At 47.0% G+C, this 26,724-nt stretch overlaps 2 protein-coding genes across 5 annotated transcripts; both read left to right on the top strand.

Moving 5' to 3' along the window:
* Positions 1–1,574: 1,574 nt before the first annotated feature.
* Positions 1,575–16,678, top strand: rasal3 (RAS protein activator like 3). Of its 2 annotated transcripts, none has more exons than XM_084489967.1 (19): positions 1,575–2,403; positions 3,353–3,486; positions 3,701–3,779; positions 5,230–5,297; positions 6,021–6,103; positions 6,224–6,353; positions 6,952–7,050; positions 8,280–8,990; positions 9,228–9,372; positions 9,517–9,661; positions 9,767–10,003; positions 11,044–11,245; positions 12,218–12,309; positions 13,111–13,221; positions 14,926–15,121; positions 15,506–15,619; positions 15,715–15,896; positions 16,062–16,146; positions 16,272–16,678. In XM_084489967.1, exons 1-19 carry the CDS (start codon positions 1,692–1,694, stop codon positions 16,386–16,388), a joined length of 3,642 nt encoding a protein of 1,213 aa, XP_084346093.1. In that variant the 5' UTR covers positions 1,575–1,691; the 3' UTR covers positions 16,389–16,678. The 2 variants fall into 2 exon arrangements, with proteins under 2 accessions (XP_084346093.1, XP_084346094.1); XM_084489968.1 differs by having other exon boundaries at positions 15,718–15,896.
* Positions 16,679–16,928: 250 nt separating this feature from the next.
* Positions 16,929–25,150, top strand: LOC311373118 (E3 ubiquitin/ISG15 ligase TRIM25-like). Of its 3 annotated transcripts, none has more exons than XM_084489962.1 (10): positions 16,929–17,043; positions 17,546–17,704; positions 18,755–19,381; positions 19,570–19,665; positions 20,123–20,356; positions 20,641–20,803; positions 21,912–22,133; positions 24,057–24,197; positions 24,312–24,371; positions 24,514–25,150. In XM_084489962.1, the coding sequence occupies exons 2-10, from the start codon at positions 17,618–17,620 to the stop codon at positions 25,056–25,058; spliced, it is 2,175 nt and encodes a 724-aa protein (XP_084346088.1). In that variant the 5' UTR covers positions 16,929–17,043; positions 17,546–17,617; the 3' UTR covers positions 25,059–25,150. The 3 variants fall into 3 exon arrangements, with proteins under 3 accessions (XP_084346088.1, XP_084346090.1, XP_084346089.1); XM_084489964.1 differs by having other exon boundaries at positions 21,915–22,133; XM_084489963.1 differs by lacking the exon at positions 16,929–17,043 and having other exon boundaries at positions 17,351–17,704.
* Positions 25,151–26,724: the final 1,574 nt, after the last annotated feature.

A 26,724-nucleotide genomic window follows, 5' to 3' on the forward strand; every position in this document is an offset into this window, starting at 1 on the left:
TTTCTTATTATTATTCATTTTTTTCACCGCTATAATGCGGCAGCATAATACTTTACGATTATACTTTACGAATACGATTTTTTTTGCACTTTATTCTGTTTTGGGCATTTCCTCCCAGTGCAAATATGTTTAAATGAGTTACTGAAAGCAGTGTTCTGAAATGGGATCACTTCATAGTTTTTAAACCTATGTTGTGAGTAATAGAGAAGAAAATATTTAAAAGATTGTTGCAAGTGGTCTGTATGCATGGCCTTCACATGGTTTTTGCAAAGCTGTACATGTCTTAAAGATATTGATGTGGATGTTTCCATCATTCTCAAATAATGTCAGTTTTTTACATTTCTTAAAGTGCAAATATGTTTTTGAATGAGTTTCTGAAAGCAGTGTTTTGAGATGGGATATATGTAATTATAATTGTAAGCCCATGTTGCAAATATAACAAAACTTTTAAACTTTAAAATGTTGATGCAGGATTGTGGACTATATGGAAATAATACAATTCCAGGTCTTCTGGAAATGCTTTTGGTCATGGTGTCATAATTCAGCTTAATATCTAATATATTGTTGCTTAAGGCACACACATTAACGAGAAAATGTCAAACTGGCACTGCATGTTGAGAAGGTTGCTGACCTGGCCCTGCGCTAGTCTCTGTGGCGCCTAAAGTTCACCGCAAACAGGAACAACATTCTGCCAGTAAACACACGCTTTGTGATACATGCAGTGTTTAAAAAATGATATAATAATGTGTTAAATCATAAATCGATTGTTACAATTTTGTAACAATCATCCCTTTTTAGAATAGCCCTCATAGTTTACAATATTGTATCATGCTGTTTGAATCATCTATTATATTATGTTTATTAGTTTACCTTTTTTTATAATCTGCACCACGTTACAGATGTGTCATAAGAGAAAACATACCCAGGAAGTGGTTTCAGAAACGCTACCTCCACAGGAAGTCTACCCCACAGTCAGTGCAGCCCAAACCTTCCACAATACATGATTACTGGGTTGCTACATTAAGTTGGAACGCTTAACTGCACAACAGTATTGTCCTTTTCTCAGAGAAGAGAAGAACGACGCTGTAACACACCCTCAGTGCTACTCAAAGTATGGTCGAGAATGATTAAACCTGGATGAATCTGAAACCCGCATAAATCTGAATAACTGTTGAGGTGATACACACACTCACACCCACACCCAAACACCCACATGCTAAAACACACACACACAAACACACACACACGCAAACAAACATGCACGCACACATGCACGCACGCACACACGCACACAGCTGTACTTTATAGTTGTGGCCACAAACGGCAAACCTGAGGATTTCATCAAATGCTATTTAAGTTTTTAATAACTTTAAGAACTCATGGTAATTCCCGGGGTCAGTGTGTGAAGCGGCAGACAATACTGCAGCCAAACAACCACACGTGCAGCAGCCTGTTTTTTCTGAGCGGTCTGCAAGTGACACAACACAGGAAGCCAACACTGATAGCTCTGAAAAGGAACCCGCGACCTACAGCCAATGGAGCACAGTGCAGCACACACACACACACACACACACACACACACACATCCGCTTCACACAACAGGTGGAGCTCCTGGCACAGAGGGCAGGAAACCGAACGCCTTACATTAAAGACGCTGTTCGACTGAAGCCTGGGAGCCTCTGGGACGCGACATGTGCAACAAAGAAAACGACGCTCAGCTCGCGGAGAAGGAGGAGGAGGTGGTGGTGGAGGAGGTGGAGGAGGTGGAGGGGGAGGACACGGCGTCAAAGCAGGCCAAGCAGACGACGTCGGTGGTGGAGAAGGAGCCAGGAGGCCCGGAGGCCGCCCCTGACAACAACGAGCCGCTAAAGATCTACAACTGGCACACCAGCACCAAGGGGCCGCCCGGCGGCGGCGGCAAGGGGGACGGCGGTGCGACTACGGCTACGGCGGCGGCGGCGGCGGCGGCGGTGGCGGCGGCTTCCCCGATGGAGAAGCCTCAGAAAAGCTCCACCACCAAGTGGAGTCGGATTCAGAACTGGGGCAAGGCCCTGAGCGACGATCTGGGCGAGAGGGCGTTCTCTCACTCCTCTCCTGTGAAGAGCAAGAGCACCGGGGCCCGGCTGGAGAAGGCGCCGGGGGCCCAGAAGCACCCCTTCAGGAGGGCCGCGTCGGAGCCCGCGGGGGCCCTGTTCGGGACCCACGGCCCCCCCTCCGGCCACGCGTCCACAGCAGCCGCCGCCGCCGCCGCCGCCGCCGATGCCTCAGGGGCCTGCGCTGTGGAGGGGTCCCCCCAGAGGGGGAGCGGGGGGGCCCTCTTTAGGAAGTGCCTGAAGACGGTGTCCCAGAAGCTCAAGAGGCCGAAGCTGCAGAGTCGGCACAGCACCTCCGCCCTGCTGCGTGGTAACGCGTCTTTGAAAGCCACACGTTGTTTATCAAAAGGATGAGGTTTTTTTTTGTAAAGTAATTGCATATAGGACGATCTACTGTTGACAAATGTCAGTATATAAGTATATAATATATATATATATATATATATATATATATATATATATATATATATATATATATATATATATATAGTATATAAGTGTGTTTATTAGTGGTGCATTTAATTCGAAGACAGAATGAAGCGTAGCTCGAGTATTTACTATGAAATTTTGTGCATAGCAGCGTACAGCAAAACAAGGACCTCTTGCGGTGTCTTCAGGTATTGCAGTTATAGAAGATTCTAACGCTTTGGCTGACGTAATACACCCAAAGCGTCATGCTGTTTTAAATTAAGATAAATATCTTATGAATCTGAAATCAAACGTCATTCAAAGCACAGCATCGTTGAAATAACAATAACAATGTGTATTAATAGAAAAAAAAGTGTAGGACGGGGTTATATCCATAATTGCTGTTATAGGACTTTTGAAAATGTGCAAAGGGCCGAACAGGACTTTACTGCGGTTTGTAAAAAAAAACAGGAAGTGGAAGGCTTGTTCAAAGTTTGCATTTTTGGACAGTTGCTATAGCGCCACCTTTGGGCCAATCTGTGTAATATTTTGCTGTCTTGTTAATGTCGAGTCAACCTCTACAGCTGTAGTTATGTTTCATCCAAAGCGTACGAGCGGTTTAGGCTGTGTAAGTCAAACGTGGTGGAATAATAATAATAATAATAATAATAATAAAACTAACAATTACAATAAGTCGCCTCGCACTTTGTGCTTGGCACCTAACTAAACAAAAAATGTTGGCTTCCAAGGTATTGGAATTATTATTATTTTTTTAAACATGTACTTAACGTGTTATTATGCGCGCCTTTACTTTACATCAGCGTTTGTATATTGTGTGTGTGCACTTCCAGACGTGGGTAAGAATGCGAGTGCGTCAGCTGAGCTACCCAAACTACAGTGGGCCCCGCCCCTCGAGGTCCCCCTGTGGGACATCAGCAACTGCGTCCTGGAGGACGGACAGATTCTCATCTCTCCGGATGATGAGGTACTTCCATCACCCAAACAAACACAGCGCGGCTCTCTCCCTGTCCCTCCCTCAGAACGCCGTTTGAAGCTACCATCGTTACAGAAAACCAATGAGCACATAAGCAGATCCCCATTGGCTTCAAACTAATATATTTTATGTTATTTTATTGTTTAAGAAAAGCGTGTTAATGTGTTTTGATGTTTGTTTGTTTGTTTGTGTGGGGCTGGTTTAGCCCACGATGTGGACGCGCAATAGAGTCAGCAGCTCGCTGTCCACACTCAGCATGCAGAACCTCGGGGAGATAAACACAGGTCAGAACACACACACACACACACACATATATACACACACACACACACACACACAGAATCACACATATATACACACACACACACATATATATACACATACACAGAATCCCACACACACATATATATACACATACACAGAATCCCACACACACACATATATATACACATACACAGAATCCCACACACACACAATCACCCACACAATGACACACACACACACACACACACACACACACACACACACACACACACACACACACACACACACACACACTAGTCAGCCTAGTGAAAACCATTATTTGTATTTATTATGTACTGTGTGTAGTATCAGGGTTATTCGCTTGGCAACTGTTCAGTTTTACAGTTCTTCTCTGTAGTGCGTAGAAAGCCACTGATAGGCCAGCGGAAGGAACAGACGTTTATGCACGCGCGTGCAGCGGTCAAATTGCTTCCTCACAGGTGATAACATCACATCTGGGTGTTCCACTGGGTGCACCAATCAGGGGAAGTGAAATGTTAAGTATACGTGCTTCATTCACTGTCAACGGGGATTTTGACCAGGACTGGAGTTGTGGTCAGACCAGCTAGTTCTTTTGTGTTGTCTACTTTTATAATTGTAAAGTCGTCGAGGTTGGGAGGATGGGACCATGACGAAGGAGCTACCTCAGAATTTGAACTGACCCAACAAGTTTTTCAAACTTCTGGATTAAATGATGGTGTTCAGACGCTGGATAGTATGTGGTGGGACGCTGGGTAAGCAGAGGGGAGAGAGAGAGACGGACCACTAAATCTAAATTTCTTTCATCAAAATGGAAGAAATAGAATTTGAGAATTTGAGAGTAACACAATGAGATACGCCATTTATGTTGAATAAATACCATTGCTTAATGATACAACCCTCGTGTAATTCAAGGAAAAAAAGATTTGCCGTTGTTTCTATGAAGTAAATACGTGATAGGTTCCAAGGGCTCATCCTTTGATGTAAATAATGCTGTGTCTAAAGTAAATTGTACAAAGTCAATTCAGTGACGTGCTGGAAGGCTGAAAACCACATCCTGCATGATATTAATTCGGATACCCGTCTGAATATTCAGAGCTCAGTGACTCTTTTTTGCTAGTCATAGCCGTGCCCCGAATGTAGAAGGAGCAGAAAACTCAATTTTAAATTGATTTAATATTTGTCAGTCTTTCCCCTGAAACACTGACAAATTCTACCTTAAGACCAAATAATGAGCGTATGCATCCTTGTTAAGACTGAAAGAAACCGCAGAGAGTAGAACTTATCTATTTCCCATAAACATGTTGAAAAGAACACGCACACAATTTCGTTGAAATTGAATTGCATGGAAATATTCATAAAAGCTCTTTGAAAAAAAAAAAAAAAACCTTTGTTAAAAGGGTTCTGATGCGTCTTTGTTAAATGATGAAAGCTTGCATGATTTCTCCCCAGAGTGCAGTCCTGACCCCGTGGGCCAGGGGGGAGGAGCTCGGTTCAAGACCCAGGACGGCGGAGTGAGGGTGAGTCAGAATGGGAGCAGAAACGAGGGCAGCCAGAAGGTTGCGGGTTCGATCCCCGGCTCCTCCTCCTAGCTGATTGTTGCGGTGTCCCTGAGCGAGACGCCCTCACCCTGACTTTTACCGACAAGCTGGCTCGTGTGGTTGACTCCGCCGTCGGTGTGTGAAAGTGTGCATGAACCATTTTGTACATTTGCAGTTTGTAGTTTTTTACATGAATGGAAGGCCTCCATTCAGCTCTATGTATTCAAATCCAATAGAGTACGCCACGCCATGATACAGGAAATCTGTCCTGCCACATGCCATCATACTGTACAATAACAGCTACAACTCTGGTCATAATAATAATAATACCGTCTCAAAGCACCTTATGTGTTTTATCTGTTCACTTGCACCGTATATATTTATATTCCTACTGTCTACTTTGCACTACAATTATATTATACTGCTTATTTATACCTTTACCTTTATACCATTACATTTTATATTGCTCATTTTTTATATATATATGCCAAGGTTGTTTCTGTGTTTAATGCTGCTGCTACACTGCAATTTCCCAGCTTGGGATCAATAAAGTAAATCTATCTGTCTGTCTGCAGAATGTAAACGTCCTTCTTGCGTTCCCTTCAAATATTTTCCCAATATCGAAATTAAAAAAAATATGTACTTCCAAAATGACACTCACTAAATGACTTCATCCGTCCACCGTGTCCTCCACCTCGCCAGGCGCTGATCAAGCGGCGGCTGGAGGGCCGGGCCAAGAGGACCAACAGCACCACCCAGATCAACGCCATGGGGCTGAGCAGCAGGTGGGTGGAGCTTTGAGTCCAACGTGACCCTGCTGTTGTTCAGTGATTGTAACCCCGGGGGGGGTTGGGGGGGGGCCTGTGTCTCACCCGTCTCCGTCTCCACGTGTTGACGTTCCTCAGGCTCTACGGCTCGCGGGAGTCCGTGTCCATCCCGGTCAGCGTGGCGGGGACCTTTGACCTCAGCACCGACGCCAGCACCGTCATCAGACCCGTGCACAGCTCCATCCTCGGGGAGAAGTACTGCTTCGAGGTGGGAGTACTGCTACACCCCCCCCCCCCCCCCCCCGTCGACATCGCCGCGTCGTACAGACAAAGCTCTTAAAAAAGGGTGCCGCGACGTGGCCACCAGGTGTGAGTGTGATTGGCCGTTACACGCCGTTTTGGAAGTCAGCCCCTTATGACATCACAGGTGGGCGTGTCCACCTAGATGTGTGACGGATAGATGAGCAACGTTTGCTATACGGTCCACTGGGGTAGGCAGCTGGTAGCCTGGTCTATCCCAGCAGCACACATCTAGGTGGACACGCCCACTTCTTTCTGCCCCTTATGATGTCATAAGGGGCAGAAAAACGGCTTTTCCAAAACGGCTTCTAGCGGCTGATCACACCACACCTGGTGGCACGTCATGGCACCTGAGCAACACGCCTCACCCCGACTGCTCCTGAGCAGCTGGCTGTGGCATCGCGTGGTGGTCGACCCCCGCCGCCGCCGCCGCTGTGAACGCGTGTCTGAACCGTTTTGAACGTCGACTTTGGTTAAAAGCGTCAAAATGCAGAATGACGTGAATGTGAATGTGATGTGTTGGTGTGACTGACCTGCTGGTTTCCTAACGTGCTGGGCTCTGCCAGGTGATCAACCCGGAGAACAGCCACTGCTTCGGCTGCACCTCCGCCGCCGAGAGGGACCGCTGGATTGAGGATCTCAGGCGCGCTGCTCAGCCCAATAAGGTGAACACGCCGTCACACGCCGTCACACGCCGTCACACGCCGTCACACACCGTCCACGCCATACCCACCGTCCACATCCTCCACGCCGTCCACAGGAACGCGCCCTGCAGGCTACAGTGTTAGCATTACATTGATCTGTTAGCACCTGATTGAACGCTACATTCCTCATGAATTATACACAAAACGCATATCATCATACTACCCTTCAACCTTACCCATCAACCCTTCATCATACTACCTCATTCTCTTCATCATACTACCTCATTCTGTTATTACCTCATTCTGTCTTCTCTTTTTTGCACTATGTTTGTTTGTTATTTGCACTGTCTTCTCTTTTTGCACTATGTTTGTTTGTTTGTTTTTGCACCACCACACCAAAAATAATTCCCTGCATGTGTAAACATACTTGGCAATAAATAAGATTCTGATTCTGATTCTGATATCTTCATACAATTGTGTAAGTAAGAGACATAAACATATAATGTACATAAAAATAGGGCTTATACATTGCAACGTCACGTCGCAATGACCATCGCCATTTTGGGACCATAGGAGGAATGGTCATTATTATTAGGTAGTTATGGCTTTAGTCATTGCAGTTAGTAATAAATCGTTCAATTATTTGTCATTATGGGAAAACACTTGTGTTTTAAAGTGCCATAGCATTTCCCCTAGTGTACTGACGTCGCTTTAGGGTCACACTACTTCAACTCGAGTCCTCTCAAAACGGCGGAGATCCGGTGATGCGTCCCGCTCTACCAGCCCCGTCCGACTCACTTCCTCCTCCTCGGTGTACGATAGGGTGACCAGACGAGTCCCTGTTTTCAGTGACCTGTCCACGGCTACGGCTGTCCCCGGATTTGACTGCGACCGAAAGATCCAAACCCCCCCCCCCCCCCCCCCCCCCCGTCAACAATCCCGTTCGTCCGCAAACCCGAACACCCCCCATCAACAATTCCGTCTGACCCCCCCCCCCCACCCCCTCCCCAACAATTCCGTCTGACCCCCCCCCCACTCCCCCCCGGCAACAATTCCGTCCGACCCCAACCCCCCCCACCGTCAACAATCCTGTCTGCCAGGGTAAGGGCAGCGTCCCCGTTTTAGTTTTTCTATGACAAAAAACGATATGTTTGGAGGTTTTTTACACCGCAGAACCCAAAATGTCCCCGGATTTTTGTCTCAGAAATCTGGTCACCTCAGTGTACGACGAATGTCCTCCTGATCCACAGGACAACATCGAGCGCAGCGAGAACTCCCTGAGTCTCTGGGTGAACGAAGCCAAGGACCTGGCGCCCAAACGCCGCTACTTCTGGGAGCTGCACCTGGACGGCACGCTGTTCGCCCGGACCAGCAGCCGGACGGTGGACCGGAGCGCCCAGCGCTGCAGCCTGGCCGCCGACGTCTCCTCCGGCGGCGGCGGCGGCGGCGCCTCCGGGGGTCCGGGGGGCGGCGGCGGCGGCGGCAGCAGCCAGGCGGGCGGCTTCCAGTTGTTCTGGGGGGAGTTGTTCGAACTGGACAACCTGCCCGCCGTCTCCCAGGTGACGCTGTACCTGTTCCGCGACGAAGACCCCAAGAAAAGACGCCTGTCCCGGGACGAGTCCTGCCTCCACCCTCTGGGCAGCGTGGCCATACCCCTGGCCGAGATCCGGGGGAGGGCGCACCAGGAGAAGTGGCACTGCATCGTCCCCTACAAGGCGGCGGGCTCGGGCGGCGGCGGCGGCAGCAAGGAGCTACTGGGGCCCCAGGCTTCCCTGCGCATCAAGGCCCGGTTTCAGACCCTGAAGGTGCTGCCGATGGAGCGGTACAAGGAGTTCGCCGAGTTTGTGACGGTGGACTACGTGGACATGTGTCAGAGCCTGGAGCCCCTGCTCGGCGTGAAGGAGAAGGAGGAGCTGGCCGGGGCGCTGGTCCACGTGCTGCAGAGCATCGGGAAGGCCAAGGTGACCACGTTGGAGGAGGCCCTGACGCCCTGGCGTTATGGGCCGTTCATTTTGTTTGATGTTCACTTGGTTAAACATAGTATTATACGGGTTTATAGCTATTATTTTCCATGCATTGGTGTCATAAAAATGTAAAAAAAAATCGATTACTCTATGTGATACTTGCTGAACACAAAAAGCGTTACGCTCCTGCAGCGGGGATCGTTTCACACCGTTTCCGTTAATTATGTTCTTCAGGAGTTCCTGATTGATTTGGGCAGTGCGGAAGTGGAGCGTCTCGGGGAGAAGGAGGCCCTGATCTTCAGGGAGAACACCCTGGCCACCAAAGCCATCGATGAGTACATGAAGCTGGTGGGCCAGAAGTACCTCATCGACACGCTCGGTGAGGACGCTCGGCTGTCACAAAGACCCACGCTCAGGCGGCTACTCAACTACAAAAGCGACAGAGCGATCACTTTGTAGGTCAATCCCTCTCTGATAATAATAGTGTGTTTTAAAAGTATACGTACATCTCCTGTCCCCTAAGGTCACTTCATTATCGGACTCTACGCCTCAGCGGACAACTGCGAGGTGGACCCTCTGAAATGCCACTCGGCCGACCTGGCCACCAACCAGAGGCACCTGACGGAGACCTGTGAGGAGGCAGTGAGGAAGATCACGGAGCTGCACGGGTAGGACACGCCACACGTTGGAACACACGTGGGAACGTTGAAACATGAGGAAACATTTACTCAAATGTTTACTCAAATGTGTGTGTGTGACCTTCCTTTGAACAGGTCCTTCCCCGAGGAGTTGAACAAGGTCTTCTCCAGCTGGGTGACCCAGTGCGAGGACCAAGGGAGGCCAGAGATCGGCCACCGCCTCATCTCCGCCTCGCTCTTCCTGCGCTTTCTGTGTCCCGCCATCCTGAGTCCGTCCCTGTTCGGACTGACGCAGCCCTACCCCGAGCCGCTCACCCTACGCACACTCACGCTGACCGCGAAGGTCATCCAGAACCTGGCCAACTTCAGACTGTGAGGGGCTGCTGGTCTATTACTATTTGTCAGAAGAAAGAGAAACAATATATATATATATATTTATAAAACGGGGGGCCTAAATCAAGCGATCTGATTGGTTCCCAACCGTTGTATATTGAGCGTATACACACAGCTATGACGCCCGTTCAGTTTACAGAGTCCAGTATCACTCCGCGCCTAACTTGAACTGTTGTTTATTTATTTATAAAAGCGATAGCATAGTTCACTGAAGCCTAAAAAAAGCCTGTAAAGCAATAGGCACACGGTCGCCGGCAATTTAGCCTTCTAAATTGCTAAATTGCCGGCGAACCGAGCTACCGTCTCTAGCCTTCTCTCTGAAGGACGCTACAGTGTGTTGCATAGCAACCGCCGTACACTTTGCCGGCAGCCAGGAGGGACTACTTTTCTGTATTCGTTAAAAAAAATGCTTTTCCGACTTTCTCGCTTTTTCAAAATTGAGGGTGTCTATGACTTTCATTTCGCCATATTTACGTAACCGTTTTATAAAAGCAACAGATCACTTCAGTCAGTGATATACGGTCATTATACCACAGTAAAGGGGGTCGCCGCCCCTCCGCTGCGCGTCGGGACAGACAACGCCCCTTAACTGTGGTATAATGAGCATATACCACAGCCTGTCGTGATCTATTGCTTAAATATATCGCTGTCAGAACAGAAAGGATGTTCATAGAACCCAGTGCCAGGCACTAATTATCCTCCGGTTAACCTCTTCCCTGTATACAACAAAGCCAGCTAGGATAAGATTGCTACACAATGTTAAGTACTATCTTTAAGTGCAAGGACGTACATCATACAATAAGTATATACTGTACATGAAGTACCAGGGGGGGTTTGAGGGGCGGGGGGGGGGGGGGGGGTAAGGAGGGGGGAGGCTATGCAGAGTCTAGTTCAACACTGAACAAGTGAGTCTTTCAAAAACCTTTGCTGTCCGCGTACTTTACATACCAGGAGAGGTGAAGAAGGAGGGCTCTTGGATCGAGAGGAGCACTGATTAACGCCACTGTCTCACCCCCCAGGTTTGGAGAGAAGGAGGCGTACATGCTCTTCATGAATGACTTCCTGCAGCAGCACTGGGAGGCCATGAGGGGCTTCCTTCAAACCGTGTCCAACCCGGACTCTGACCTCCCCATGGCCTCCTTTGACGGCTACGTGGACCTGCCCCTGCGCCTGGCTGTGCTCCACGGCCTGCTGGTGGACATCATCTCCAAGAAACAGCAGGTGAGGGCTCAGCTCCAATACCGACCTGCTACTCCAGTACCTACCTAGCCAGGGGGTGGCCAGCCACCCGATTGGCCACCCCAGGTGCCACCCCTCCTGCGTCCGACTCCCCGCCCCCCCCCCCCCCCCTCGACAATCGCGTTCGCCCCCCCGCCCCCCCCCCCCCCCCCCCATCGACAATCGCGTTCGCCCCCCCGCCCCCCCCCCCCCTTGACAATCGCGTTCGCCCCCCCCCCCCCGTTGACAATCGCGTTCGCCCCCCCCCCCCCCTTGACAATCGCGTTCGCCCCCCCCCACCGTCGACAATCGTGTTCGCCCCCCCCCCCGTCGACAATCGCGTTCGCACCCCCCCCCCCCCGTTGACAATCGCGTTCGCCCCCCCCCCCCCACCGTCGACAATCGTGTTCGCCCCCCCCCTCCCCCCGTCGACAATCGCGTTCGCACCCCCCCCCCCCCCCCCCCGGTTGACAACCCCCTATAAAAGCCTCGGCCACCCTCTTGCCACCCCTTGAAAAAAAGTCTGGCTCCGCCACTGACTCTAATACCTCCCTGCTCCTCTAATACCTACCTGCCACTTGTGCTGTGTCCCATGGCACGTAGCCTATATCTTCCTTATGTGGAACATGTCTATATTGTGTGCGCATGTGTGTTTGTTTGTATGTCTATTGTCTACTGTGTGAGAGAGTGTCCACCCTACCAGAGTCTAATTCCTTGTATGTGTGCATACTTGGCCAATAAAGCTGATTGGGTCGTACAGAACCTGGCCCGGGGACGGCTGTTGCAAATAAGCATCCGCTATGAGCACTAGGATACTTGTATTGGACAGCGGTCCTCAGTTTGTAGTAGGTAGACTGTATCTGTCCTGGTTACATAAACCACAAGTAAAATAACAGACCTTCTGAATCCTTCTGGTGACTTAAGTTCATAAATAACATCAACGATCTCTCTCCTCTCTTCCGACCTCCTCTGAAGAACACGATAGAGCAGCTGCATCCGCTGCCCTCCATTCTGAACCACATCACCGAGTCCCTGGGCTCCGGCGGGCCCTGGATCCCCATCAGCAGGTGAGTGTGGGCAGCCAGGGCCGGTGTTACACCGAATTCTGCGACCCACCGAAAAGTGTGACCCCAGGGGGCGCTGTTGCACATTTTCTGCACGCAGCACGAGTTTGAAATGGACAGGCATGAAGTCGAAAAAACGGTGTGCATTATAACAAAAACATAAATAAAACATAAGATCTCCCCACTCCCTCACCACGTTATTAATTGTGCTTAATCAATAGATTTGATTTGATTAGCATTTTACAGACCCAGACAATGGATAGGGCGTTTAGTACGGTCCATCACCGTTGCTTCTTTCCCCATTAAAAGCTACAGTCAGTCTTTAATTACGTAGGTTTACCTTTGAGCATTTCCTATTATAGGCTACTGTGTAAAAGGCTGTTTAGAATTAACGTTTGTATCAAGAAAAGAAAGACCCGCCCCCTGGGGTCACACTTTTCGGTGGGTCGCAGAATTCGGTGTAACACCGGTCCTCGTGGTGCTCTGGCCCTTGTTGGTTCTTAAACGGGGGCACTCGTACCCCTAGGGGTACTGTGGAGGACTGCAGGGGGTACTCCAACGCTTTCAACAAAAAAAGAAGAAGAAGAAAAAAAAAGCCAATTATTATTCTTTTTTAATTCTGAAAGCTATACAATAGAAACTCGAGAAAATTGACATCAATAAATCAATTTGTGCCGACGAAGGGGGTAAAGATATCTTTAAAAGTTTGAGCAGCGAGCCGAATGATCCCTTTGTCACTTTGACAGCATTACTTTTCACGCCCTGAATATATGGTGACTTTTGAGATTTGACTTCTGATTGCAGTCCAGGAAAAAACAAGCCAACGTACGTTCCTCCTAAGGACCTCGGCAAGTACAGCCCTCACCAGTCATCTCTCCAGCAACTCCCCATAGAACCCAAAGGCCTGCGAGATGGGTACGTACCAACTCTTTGTGTGTTGTCCGTGTGTGACGGGGCGCATAGCTACCGTCACGGACCCACAAGAGACTGAGTGCTAACGTTGCCTGTGTGTTTGTCTTAGTTGTCTATGTATTCCGTTACCGTCATACTGCTTTAAAATCATTTCATCAACCATGTCATTTATCATACGCGCTACGGCAGTTTAGTACAATCTTGCAAGTACCATCATTACAACTTTCTGTTTAATAGCATTTACCGTTACCGTCACCTGTTCTGTTGCAATAACCACTCAAACAAGTATGTCTTTGTCAAATTCCAGGTCCGTTTATTTTGTTTAAATGTTACATGTTAACACATCGTAATTGTTCGTCTTACCAGCGTCTCGTCTAGTGTTGGCGTTAGGGATCGTGTGCCGCGGTAACAGGGTTTAAATCAACGTCACGACTTCGGGTAAACCGGAAGTGACCCAGAGTTATTGTTATTATTTTTATTGCTGTTTTTATACATTTTGGCTACGCCAAAATAGAGCATTCGTACACGGTTTACCGTGCTTAATATTACTAGCTTATAGAGTAGAGAATTGTAGCTGTTTAAAGCTGTTATGTGATTTCACTTGTAACACCCCCTGTCTCAACGTGTATATTGGTATGCGCCAATTAGTAGGGGATGTGTGGCCTATTTAAGCTGACGCTTGTCAGTGGTTCGGGGGAGCTGATGGTGGAAGGACGTATGTCTGTTTATTGCTCTCATTAAGCGACTTGTTTAAAGGTCCAGTATGCTGAAGTTTTGACTTATGATTTTTGTGACTAAGTCCATTTATTTTGTTTAGTCAACAGCGTTTTCTTTTTGTTTTTTGTTTTATTTTTATTGCCTTATGGGCCTTAATTGGGAAAAATAAAATATCCCATCATTTCTTATCATTCTCGTCTGCTCCTGAGTGATTTCCACCTAGCTCACGACGCTCATACACATCTACCCATGACACCGTCCTGGCACACAGATAATACATTGTGTAGCGTCTAATCCTAGCTATCTTTGTTGTATACAGTGAATGTGTTAACCTAGCAAGTGCACTTATTTCTATCTTTACTGTACTGACAGCTATACATTGTTTATCTTTATTCTGACAAATGTACCACTGTAAATGTAGGGCAAGGGCTAGGGTAAATGTATGAGGTGTTTATATATACATGCAGTGTTGTGCACGAACTAGTTCATTTTTCTTTGAACTTTGAACTGAACTTAACATATTTTTAACTAAAGAACTTGAACTTGAACTAGTTCAGATTTTGTGACATTCTGAATTGATGCTTAGGTCCAGATGACATGTTTATTAAATAGAGTTACTGCCTTAGTTGTGATGAATGAAAAAGGTGTACAAATAATATCCACAGCAATTTGAGATTGTAGTGATGGGCAGCAGGTAATGGAGAGAATTAATTTTAAAAGATAAGCACAGAATACTCACTCCCACAGTTTTTCTTTGGTTTCTCAAAAAACTGTTAATGAACTGAACATGAACTAGTTCAAAACTGAATTGGTGAACTATGAACATGAATTTATCCATTTTCTTTTGTATGAACTGAACTTTGAACTAGTTCATGTGAAGTGTGAACTCGCACAACACTGTACACATGTCAATGTAACTGAGGGGCATGTTGTCATCACTGTTTCCGAGAGAAGGATAGACACACGTTTGAACGTAGCGGTCTCCAACAGGGGCGTTCACACCCGGAGGAGCATGAGAGAGAGGAAGCCGGTCGCCAGGACACAGAGCGCGCCACACCGCCGTCCAGGCAACCACCGGTACGCCCCGAAGAGACCGACGAGCACGGAGGACCTGCAGGTAGACGGCGCCGAGCAGGAGCCCGAGCCGGGCGCCGCCCACCCACTGGACATCTCATCACCACAGACGGTGAGCGACGAGCACCTCGTCGACGCAGTGGTAGTACAGCTCGTCGCTTTGCTGAGCATGCAGGCGGCGTGTGGCTCAGGAGGCAGAGCGGGTTGGCTGGTAACCGGAAGGTTGCTGGTGCCTAGATTGTGGAGGTGTCCCCTGAGCGAGACGCCCTCACCCTGACTGCTCCTGACCCGCTGGCTGTCGCCTTGCATGGCTGACTCCGCCGTCGGTGTGTGAATGTGTGCATGAATGGGTGAATGTGAGGCAGTGTTGCACGGCGCTTTGAGAGGCCCCTGGTTAGAACAGCGCGGTATAAATGCAATTACCATTTGCTTTTTCAAATGTAAACGACAAGATGATGTCTGAGACTACGCGCATAAACTCGTTCTCTTCTTCCAGGGCGTTAGTGTTAAGCCAGCCCCTAAACCGGTTCCTTGGATCAAACAAAACCACAAGAAGGAGCGCTGCGAGACACAGAAGACCGTAAACGAGCAGCTGGACTCACTGGACCGGGTATGCGCCCTTTCTATGACTGTGATGATTCTTTCTGGATTTAAGTAAAACACAGTAGCAGTTAACAGATCGCGGCTTTGCGGCTTTTGCCGTAGAAGCACGCCGAGGACCTGTCGGAGCTGCAGCTGGTGTACGAGCGCGAACTGGACCTGGCCAAGCGCCTGGAGGACTTCATCGCTCAGAGCATGGAGCAGAACGAGCTGCTGCAGGCGGAGGTGCACGGGCTGAGGACCACGGTGCGGACGTGCGAGGAGCAGCTGGCCAGCGCCACCTTCAGGTGAGAATCTGAATCCGGAAAGTCCGAAATGTGTTGCTACCGAGAATTATTTTTTCAAATCGGCATTTCGGGCCATCCCGAGACTTGAAAGACGGCGGGCGGGCGGGCGTGAAATGAGTCGTGGTGAATACGAAACACAGATTGTGCCCCCCTGTCCCGCGTCAGGTTGGGTATGATCGAAGAGGAGCGTGAGGAGGACGAGAGGAAGCTGAACGCCGCCACGGCGGCCGCCGAGCGGATCAGCGTCTTGGTAAGAGAGAGAGAGGGAGACGGGAACTTCAACATTTTTGTCTTCGGCCAAAAAAAAAATCGCCAACGCAAATGTCGATGATGAAACGAACGACGAGGAGGAAAACGATTGCGCGTTCTTCTCAGGAGGAGCAGCTGGCGGACATGTTGAAGGGCCTCCAGCGGATCAACGGGGACGTCGGCACGGAGAACAACGACGAGCTGCCGCCCAGCGAGTCCCAGTCCCAGGCGCACAGCGACTGAGCCCGGATGAAGGCCGCGTGCGTGTGACGTACACCACACCACCCTATTTGATCTTAGAGGATAAAGAGTCCTGAGAGGCAAGTGACTTATACCCCAGATGGGAAATTTGGGAAAGCTTAGAGCTTTGCCCTTAAATATAACGTGAGGATAACATAAAATGACCAGCGTCATGTCATGTCTTTGAATGTTTTGTACGTGAATGGAAGGTCTCCATTCAGGACTATGTATTAAAATCCAATTGAATGCGCCATGCCAACGTCTATGATGGATAAATAAACTATAAAAACTAGTGTCAAGCATATTTATGTTGTAGTCTCTCTCTGTGTGAGTGAGTGAGTGAGTGAGTGAGTGAGTGAGTGAGTGAGTGAGTGAGTGAGTGAGAGAGAGAGTGTGTGAGAGAGTGTGAGTGAGAGAGATACACCCCTTATAGGTATGTGTGATAAAGGGACTGACACGTATTTATATTGGGCTAACTTGCACAGCCAGCTTTTCGAGTCTGGACCTTTCTGAATACAAGTCACATGACGAGGAAGTGCAAAGTAGCAAAAAGAGGATGTGCCGCACCTGTAGACAAGAAATGGATTGGAGTGGTTGCCTTGGCAGCCTCGTCCGTGCGTAAAGCCATACAGCCCTGTCCGGGTCTAAAGACATAAAGGTAGGTTGTTGTTTTAATACAAATGGCGTGCTTATCTGGATTTGTGTCAGCGATATGGGCGTTATAATGAGTGATGCTGTGTAATAAATGAGCCAAATGCAGTAGCGACATTCTTTGTGTATGATCGTTGTAGTGAGACAACATGAGCTAATAAACGAATGATTTGGGGCTCACTGGCCCCACTTTTAAATTCAAGCGCATGTACAGTTCATGTGTCACCTAAAAACCAAACTTTTTTTATCTGGTGCTGTTGACGTAAACGTTACATACATTTTATGTCATTAATAAATAAAATAAATAAAGAGTTTGGCTCAAAATGTAATCATCACTAAGGAGGCTACAAATACAATATATTCTTATTTCTTATATAAAATAAAGAAAGAAAGAGTTTGGCTCACAATATAATTCACTACGTATACAGTGTTCTTATTTCTTAAATAAAATAAATACAGAGTTTCGCCAGCAGTATGACTCACTACGCTCACGTCTTGTTATCCGTTAGTTAGGTTTCGTTTACCCCACGTCACCCGCTGCCTAGTTTCGTTTCTCGGTCGCCCGACCTCACACACTCCTTATGGCCGAGTGTGAGGGCTGTGAGACGGACGACTTCCCTCCATACCGAGCCCACCTCACCGAGCTCCAGGAAAACACAGCGCCCGATGTAAGTGACCCTTTTGTTTTTATTTCTGTTATTGACTGAAAACCCATGACCCGTGATACGTTTACCTACCGGATAACTGAAGGACGGGAGAATTAAAGCCCCTGGTAACCCATTAAAATGGATTTTCTTCGGTTGAGATGTGTTGTTGGCATTCAGTGTGCATGCAAATGTGATGACAAATGTTTTCCATGGTAGTCAACTACCCGGGTACTGACCGCTGGCATGTTGTCGTGTGCGCCACGGCACTATATAAGTTTCGTTTCTCTTGCGACAGACCACGACAGACCATGGCTTTGAATGTTTTGTACATGAATGGAAGGCCTCTATTCAACTATATGTATTAAAATCCAATAGAGTAGGCCATGCCAACTTATTTTATGGATAAATAAATTATTAAAAACGAGTGTGTCGAGCATAGTTATGTTGTAGTGTGTCTGTCTGTGCGTGTGAGAGAGCGATATACACCCCTTATACAGGTATGTGTGATAAAGGGAGTGACACATTAATGTTGTTTGTTTGTTTGTGTGTAGTACTGTAGTTCTAGAGTACTGTAATTAAATAGTATCTGTACTTCACTTATTCATTATTTTGGAAACGTATGACTTTTACTCCACTGTATTCAAGACACTAAACACAATAAGACAAATCATAACCTACTGACTGATGGAATTGATGCTTTATTGTGATTTGTCTTATTGTGTTTTGTGTCTTGTATTGTATTTTAAATGTTAAACTTTTATGTTTATGCTGCTTTCTTGGCCAGGACTCCCTTGAAAAAGAGATTTTAAATCTCAATGGGAAAATTTCCTGGTAAAATAAAGGTTAATAACATTTTTAAAAAGTAGGTAGTTTCAGAGTCATTAGGTTCTGTAAATGCATTTTGGCAACGATACAACAATGTGTTGACATTAGAAAGAAAAATGTGCACTTGAATTCTAAAGTATTTTGAAGTACTCCAGTAATTAACTTGTATTGGAGTAATATTTAACCAGGAGGATCCATACTTTGACTCGTAAGTAACGGAGTCGTGTTCTCCGTCCACCACTGCAGACCACCATGGCGGAATTAGAAGCAACCAGCCACGTGCGATACCTCAAAGACATGGAGGACGAGCTCACCTGCAGCATTTGCCTCGGCCTCTTCCAGTGCCCGGTGACGATTCCGTGCGGACACAACTTCTGCCAGGAGTGTCTGGTGATCACCTGGCTGGAGAGCTACGACTGCCCGCAGTGTCGGGCCCACTTCCCCACCAGGCCGCAGCTCAAGAAGAACACGGTGCTCAGCACCGTGGTGGAGACGTTCACGGCCCGCTCATCCAGCGCGACCGAGTTTGGCTTCGAGAAGAAGAAGCAGAAGCAGAAGGAGGAGGAACCCGTCAAACGGACCATCGTGATGTGCGACACGTGCATGGCCTCCGAGGCGGCCAAGACCTGTCTCACCTGCATGGCGTCCTTCTGCCCCGAGCACGTACGGCCCCACCTGGAGAACCCCAACTACCGAGCGCACCAGCTCCGAGAGCCGCTGGCGGACATGAGCGAGCGCCTCTGCCCCGACCACCACAAGCTGATGGAGTTCTTCTGCGTCCAACACGGCCGCTGCATCTGCAGCCTCTGCCTGCAGCAGGTCCACAAGGGATGCGCCCTCTCCACTCCGGAGGAGCAGAAGGCTCTGAGAGAGGTGCGTGCGCGTTTGTGTGCTCTGTATCTTTCTGTTTGTGTATAAGTGTGTTACTATTTTTTTTTTTTTTTTTAATTATTGTTATTCTGCGGTTTGACTGCAAATCCAAATTGGTGTTGGCTGGATTCAAAGACCGGATGCCACACAGCTCATCTTTTAAATGTGTAACTGATTCTTCTTTTCTGTAGACGGATTTGAAATCCAAATTGTCGCTGCTGGATTCAAAGATTGAAAAGACCGAGGGAGACATTTCCCAGATAACAGTGGCACAGAACAAGTTAAAGGTACAGTAAATACATTATTTATTCAGTTACTTTGCTGTGTGCGTACGTGCATTGAGGCCGTCACGTTCAAAGTACACCGTAATCGTTTTATAAACTACAAATCAATGATTATCTTAAAAAGGGCAATACACAATCACATGTTATTTGCAAACTGCACTTGCTACTCGGTTCTGACAGGTTATGAGAACATGAAATTGCCTTCAATCAAATCCTTGCCTAACACGCTATTTCCACGGCATTTTCAGAATGGTATCAGACTAAAACTGGTCTAAAACTAATTTTGATTATTTTAAGGCCATTGCATCTCACATAAGTAGACTATGAAACAGGGTCTCACGATAAGTCCATATCTTGATTTCATGACGATGCAATACCATTCAAACGACGATAAATGATGACATAGAATCACCGCCCAGCCCTGTGTAACGTTGTCCTGCATGTTGACGGCCACCGCTAGGAATCTGCGATCATCAGGAAGAAGATGCTGGAGACAGAGTACCAGCAGATCCGAGAGATGCTGGACAAAGAGGAGCGTGAAGCCATGAACGCAGTGGACCGCCAGCTGCAGAGCGGAGAGGCCAAGTACACCAACTTCATAAAGAGGCTCTCCCAGAACATCCAGCAGATGGAAACGGCCAAAGGCCAAGTCAACGATGCTCTGAGTCAGTCAGACTCCCTCGCCTTTCTGCAGGTGAGACGATAGAGATAGAGAGAGTCTTTAGTGCCTTTTCTTTTCAGTTAGACACAGCACACAAGTAGACATTTTTTATTGGCTGGTATTTGGCAATATGCTCCTAATGTTGTGTTTTTCAATGGATTTAAATTAATTAATGTTCAACGTTTACCCTCAGTAACTTGTTACATCTTAATAACGAATTTAACGAATCTTAACGAATTTCTCCTACGGGGGGATTAATAAAGTTGTATCGTAGTATCATGATACAAGAGGATGTCTCTCTGTTGTTTTTTGGAAAGGCTTCGTCAGTGGACCTGCCTTCTGTTGTTAATTCTGAGTGCAAGACTCCTCGGGTGAACCTGGACACAGACAAGGCCCAGACTTTCATTGTTGACCTGAAGGATTATCTGTGTAACCTGTTGAAGGAACCTGTCGAGAAGAGACCAGCGATGCTGAAACCAGGTGGGTCCCCTCTGCACAGCAGCGATGGTTGTTAATGCTGGACTTTGCACCATCACAACCAGAGGCTGGCCGTGGTTTTATGGTTACTGAAGCGGTTACGAGGTTATCATACCTGCACTATGTAAATATATTTGATCCGTGGAGAACAATATTGACGCTTTGTAGCAGAGGGTGTAACTGGTGGAAAGGGAGTGACATAGATTTTAAATAGCCAAGCGTTTTGAAGCAGTTTTATCATTGTAATTACTACTTCTACTAATAATAATCACAAATAAATTAGAACAAAGTTCTTGTGACAAATAGTGCAGGTTAACCTCAGCGCATTAGTGTAGGGTAAAATCATTTTCAACCAATGTAATCAGTACCGCTAATTACTGAAACTGAGCTGAAGGTAAGGTAACGGTGTAGTCTCAGTCGATAGTGGTACTTATTTATCTGGTACTAATTTCCCTGTTTTAACCTCGTCATCCCGAAAAGCCAGTCCTCCACTCTATCAAAGACGTCGTTTGGCATTTAAAAAGGGTGAATTGTCTGTCGTTCAGCTTACAATGGTTATGATGGACTAGAAGTTGAGAATCTAATCTTTCTAGTGGTGTGTCACATGGCTAATGGCTAGGCGGTTAAAGAAATTTAAATTTAAATAGTCAAAATAGCTCTTTGCAACCAAAAGCAATTGTGCTTGTTTGAAATACTAATATTCTGGGAGATTCCAAATCTTCGGCAGAGCCTTAAGCCAATATCCTTTCTTGTTTTCAAATTTCAATGATGGCAAACTTGCTACTGGTGAGTTCTAGCGAAGACGATAGGATGATCAATTGCATCAATCCAATAACAAACATTTTCTTATCTTGTTTTCCGATTCAATTCATTATTGATTCAATTATTAAAAAATGCCTCTACAGCAGTGTACTTCTTGAATATTTGGATGAAAACTTCCTCAAAGTGGCTGGCTTAACGTTCAATCGTCTGATTTAAAGCCTGCAAGGAACTAATAATCGCCGGACACGATTTTTGCCGCATTGGCACAATCCAGTATAAAACTGAAACCGATTCCAAATCCATGCTGTGAACGCCTCTAAGAATAACATGAGCGGCCTCTTCATTTCAGCAGACGCACCACAGGTATGCAACCCTTCCGAAAGCCGTGGGAGGCCTTTCAGTCGCGGGAGGGGCCGTGGTCCAGGTCCAGTCCATGGACCCTTCGCGGGTTTCGGACCCATCCAGGGTCCCGGGCCCTTCCAGGTTCCCGGGCCCTTCCCGGGTCAATACGGCTACCGTGTTCCAGCGCTCTTCCTGGGCCAAAGGTTCCCAGGACCCGGGGGCAGACAGAGTAAGATCGGTCACTTCTTGTTTGTGTTTAAATTCCTTTTGACGTCTTTGAAATTGGTGGTGGAGGGGAGGGACTACACCCGGTGCAGGGTCCTTTTGGGATGAGGAGGTTAAAGGTCCCAGGACGTGTGTGATTAGCCGTTACAAGACGTTTTGAAAATCTGTCCGTTACGACATCACAGGTGGGCGTGTCCACCTAGATGTGTGACGGATAGATGAGCAACGTTTGCTACGGTCCACTGGGCGGGCTGGTAGACTGATCTATCAACACACATCTAGGCGGACACGCCCACCTGTGATGTCATAACAGACAGATTTTCAAAACGCCTTGTAACGGCTAATCACACACCACACCTGGTGGTATGTCATGGGACCTTTAAAGACCCATCCAAAATACATTTAAATAGTCAAAATGGCTCTTTGCAACGAAATCAATTGAGCTTGTTTGAAATACTAACATTCTGGGAGATTCAAAATCTTTGGCAGAGCCCTAAGCCAATATCCTTTCTTGTTTTCAGACAGTGTTGTGCAAGTTCATACTTCACATGAACTAGTTCAAAGTTCAGTTCATACAAAAGAAAATTAATAAATTCATGTTCATAGTTCACCAATTCAGTTTTGAACTAGTTCATGTTCAGTTCATTAACAGTTTCTTTTAGAAACTGAAGAAAAACTGTATTCTGTGCTTGTCTTTTAAACGAATCCTCTCCATTACCTGCTGCCCATCACTACAATCTCAAATTGTTGTGGATATTATTTGTACACCTGTTTCATTCATCACAACTAAGGCAGTAACTCTATTTAATAATCATGTCATCTGGACCTAAGCATCAATTCAGAATGTCACAAAATCTGAACTAGTTCAAGTTCAAGTTCTTTAGTTAAAGAACCCGTCCAAAATAAATTCAAATAGTCAAAATAGCTCTTTGCAACCAAAAGCAATTGTGCTTGAAATACCAATATTCTGGGAGATTCCAAATCTTCGGCAGAGCCCTAAGCCAATATCCTTTCTTGTTTTCAGATTTAAATAATGGCATATTTGCTACTGGTGAGTTATATGCGAAGACGATAGGATGATCAATTGCATCAATCCAATAACAAACATTTTCTTATCTTGTTTTCAGATTAAAGTAATGATTGATCCAATGATAAAAAAAATGGCTCTACAGCAGTTTACTTTTTGATTACTTAAGTGAAAACTTGTTCAAATTGACTGGCTTAACTTTCCATCATCTGATTTAAAGCCTCAAAGAATCCTAACCCTATCCATCCTTGGTAGAGTTGTTCCATTTCCGATACCAGTATCGGAAATTCAACTACGACCTACGTGCGTTCGAGCTACCAAATCGGAAAAACATGGATGCATGGACGCTTAATGAATAATAAGAATAAGAATACAACGTATTATAATTATAGATTATAAATGCAAATGATCTAGTTCTTTGTGTCGACAGTAGGTTAACCGACTATACGTGCTGTCAGTACTTACAACGCTAGAGGCCGTATCAGCCGATACTCAAGGTCAGGAATCGGAAGCGGTATCGGGAAGGAAAGAATAGCATGGGAACGTCTCTTCTCCTTGGTTTAGTGGTGCTGGTTTAGTGGTACTGGTTTAGTGGTACTGGTTTAGTGTCGCTGGTTTAGTGGTGCTGGTTTAGTGGTACTGGTTTAGTGGTGCTGGTTTAGTGTCGCTGGTTTAGTGGTGCTGGTTTAGTGGTGCTGGTGTAGTGGTACTGGTTTAGTGTCGCTGGTTTAGTGTCGCCGGTGTAGTGGTACTGGTTTAGTGGTACTGGTTTAGTGGTACTGGTTTAGTGTCGCTGGTTTAGTGGTGCTGGTTTAGTGGTGCTGGTTTAGTGGTACTGGTGTAGTGGTACAATTAAAGTCCTCCAGAGAGTAACATGTTTTCTAACGTTGCTTCACGTAGGGAATCCCTCCCATGGTCCAAAAGAAAAGGGTCAGCCAAGGATAAGGGCAGCACGCTCCACGGAAAACCTTCTGGATGTCAACAAGAGAGACCAGTCCAGAGGCCGGACGCCTGAGCGGAGGTCCGCTGAGGAGGATCCAGGTAGTCTTTAATCCAGTACCGTTCACAGCACTGCATCGTTGAGTGCACACCGCACATGAAGACGTTAACACGGCCTGATGAAATGTGTTCCTTGTTTTCTTCTCTGTGTTCCAGAAACTTGGAGCGCCCCCCCGAGCATCACCTCCCCCGTAGACAGACACGAGCTTCTCAAATGTACGTGAAGAGTGCTATCGGTTGATACACTGAATGGCCTTACACACACACAAGTAAAAGGAATCTCAGGGTCTCTATTATTAAAAGGTCCCGTGACGTGCCACTAACTAAACTCAAACAAAAACCTTTCCCCCTCAAACAGACGCCACGGTGCTCACCTTGGATCCGAAGACGGCCCACAGACGCGTGAAGCTGAGCGACGACCTGACGGAGGCCTCGGTGATGGACGAGGCGGCGAACTACCCCGACGGCCCGGCCCGCTTCTCCGTCTGCTCCCAGGTGCTGACCTCCAAGGGCTTCTCCAGAGGACGCCACTACTGGGAGGTGAAGATGAGCAGCAACAACTACGTGGGCATAGGGCTGGCTTACAAGAGCATGGATCGCAAAGGCCCCTCCAGCCGCTTGGGCCGCAACGACCAGTCCTGGTGCGTGGAGTGGTTCACCCTGAAGCTGTCCGCCTGGCACGCCAACAGCGAGACGGTGCTGGAAAGCCTCAGTGCCGACCGCGTAGGCGTGCTGGTGGACTGTGAAGAGGGCACGGCCACGTTCTACAGCGTCGGTGAGAAGGCGAATCCCTTCCACACTTTTGTGTTTCCTTTCACCCAAGCCGTGTACCCGGCCTTCTGGATCTTCTCCAACACCTGTTCCATTGCCCTGTGCAAGCTGAATACATTGGATATGCAGTGAGTGTGCCTTAAGCAACAATATATTAGATATTAAGCATTAAGCATTTCCAGAAGACCTGGAATTGTATTATTTCCATATAGTCCACAATCCTGCATCAAAGGGTTTTTTTGTTGTTATATTTGCAACATGGGCTTACAAATTATAATTACATATATCCCATCTCAAAACACTGCTTTCAGAAACTCATTCAAAAACATATTTGCACTTTAAGAAATTTAAAAAACTGACATTATATGAGAATGATGGAAACATCCACATCAATATCTTTAAGACATGTACAGCTTTGCAAAAACCATGTGAAGGCCATGCATACAGACCACTTGCAACAATCTTTTAAATATTTTCTTCTCTATTACTCACAACATAGGTTTACAAACTATGAAGTGATCCCATTTCAGAACACTGCTTTCAGTAACTCATTTAAACATATTTGCACTGGGAGGAAATGCCCCCCAAAAAGATCGTTTAAAGGTTGTAATGATTATGCTGCCGCATTATAGCGGTGAAAAAAATGAATAATAATAAGAAATATATAGTTTTTTTAAATTATTATTATTTTTGCATGTGTGCCAATGATTATGCGGCCACGTGCCACTGGTGGTACGCGTGCCGCCCGCTGGACTAGACTAATACATTTTCTCTTTTCTTGATACACGGGGACATCACTTAATTACTTGAACAAACTTGATTATTTGACCACTAAAACAAATGAACACTTCTACTTGTCAAACACTAAATGTCTTATGATTAATGAAGTTCAAATGTGTCTTGAAAGTAAAACACGGGTGTACTTATCTGATATGTGAGAGAATTGTATGTTATATGTAGGTTAACACCAAGATTAATATAGTATCGAGTCCGACGGCAGACGAGCTCAAATCTGTGCAACCAGGGCATTTTACATTCTTTCACTTACAAATTTGTTTCGACCAATCATGTTCCTGGGAGCGGGGACGGGTTGACTGACAACGACCTGACTGAAGCACAGAAAACGTGCCATGGCTCTCCGTCGATTGGAAGTGACAGAAGAGAAATGTCGAGAAAGAGATATGTCTATCGCATGTGCGGTCACGGCTTCGATCTTTCAAAAAAGAAAATAAACAAATAACTGCTAGTGTAACGGATACCAACTAGCCTGGGTCTAGCTGGCGTTAGTACGTTTGTAAATCCTCACACCCCACCTAGCCTTAAGAACGCTCCTAGACGCTGAGTTAGAAGCCTCTGGGCTGTCAGCTCAGTGGTCAGAGCGTGGTTCCACTCCCATGCCGGTAGTGTCGTAGTTCCAGAGGTGGCAGGTTCGAGACCCGAGAGCGGTTGAACTGCTCTCTGCTACACTAGGGAGAAAACTGGGACGCGAACCCCAGACTCCCCTCTGGCTCTAGAAGAGTTTTAAAACGTGACCCGAGGGCATTGGTGACGCTGCCACGGTAGTGAGCACCGATGGCTCTTCCACTGCGCCGTCGCCATGGTGACGCCGCACTAACCCGTCATCCCGTAACTCGTATGAAGACAAGTGGAGCCGTCCTGTCCCGTCACCACCGTCCTCGGACAAAGTGTCTGTGAAGGTTTAAAAGCGGACCTGTGTGTCCGACGGGCCACAGTAGAACACAGTAGAAATACATTTGTTAAAGTCCTATTCTGAACCCTCCATCTTGAGAGGCTCGAA

Source organism: Micromesistius poutassou (assembly GCF_964030765.1).
Source record: "Micromesistius poutassou genome assembly, contig: SCAFFOLD_188, whole genome shotgun sequence".
Lineage (NCBI taxonomy): Eukaryota > Metazoa > Chordata > Actinopteri > Gadiformes > Gadidae > Micromesistius > Micromesistius poutassou.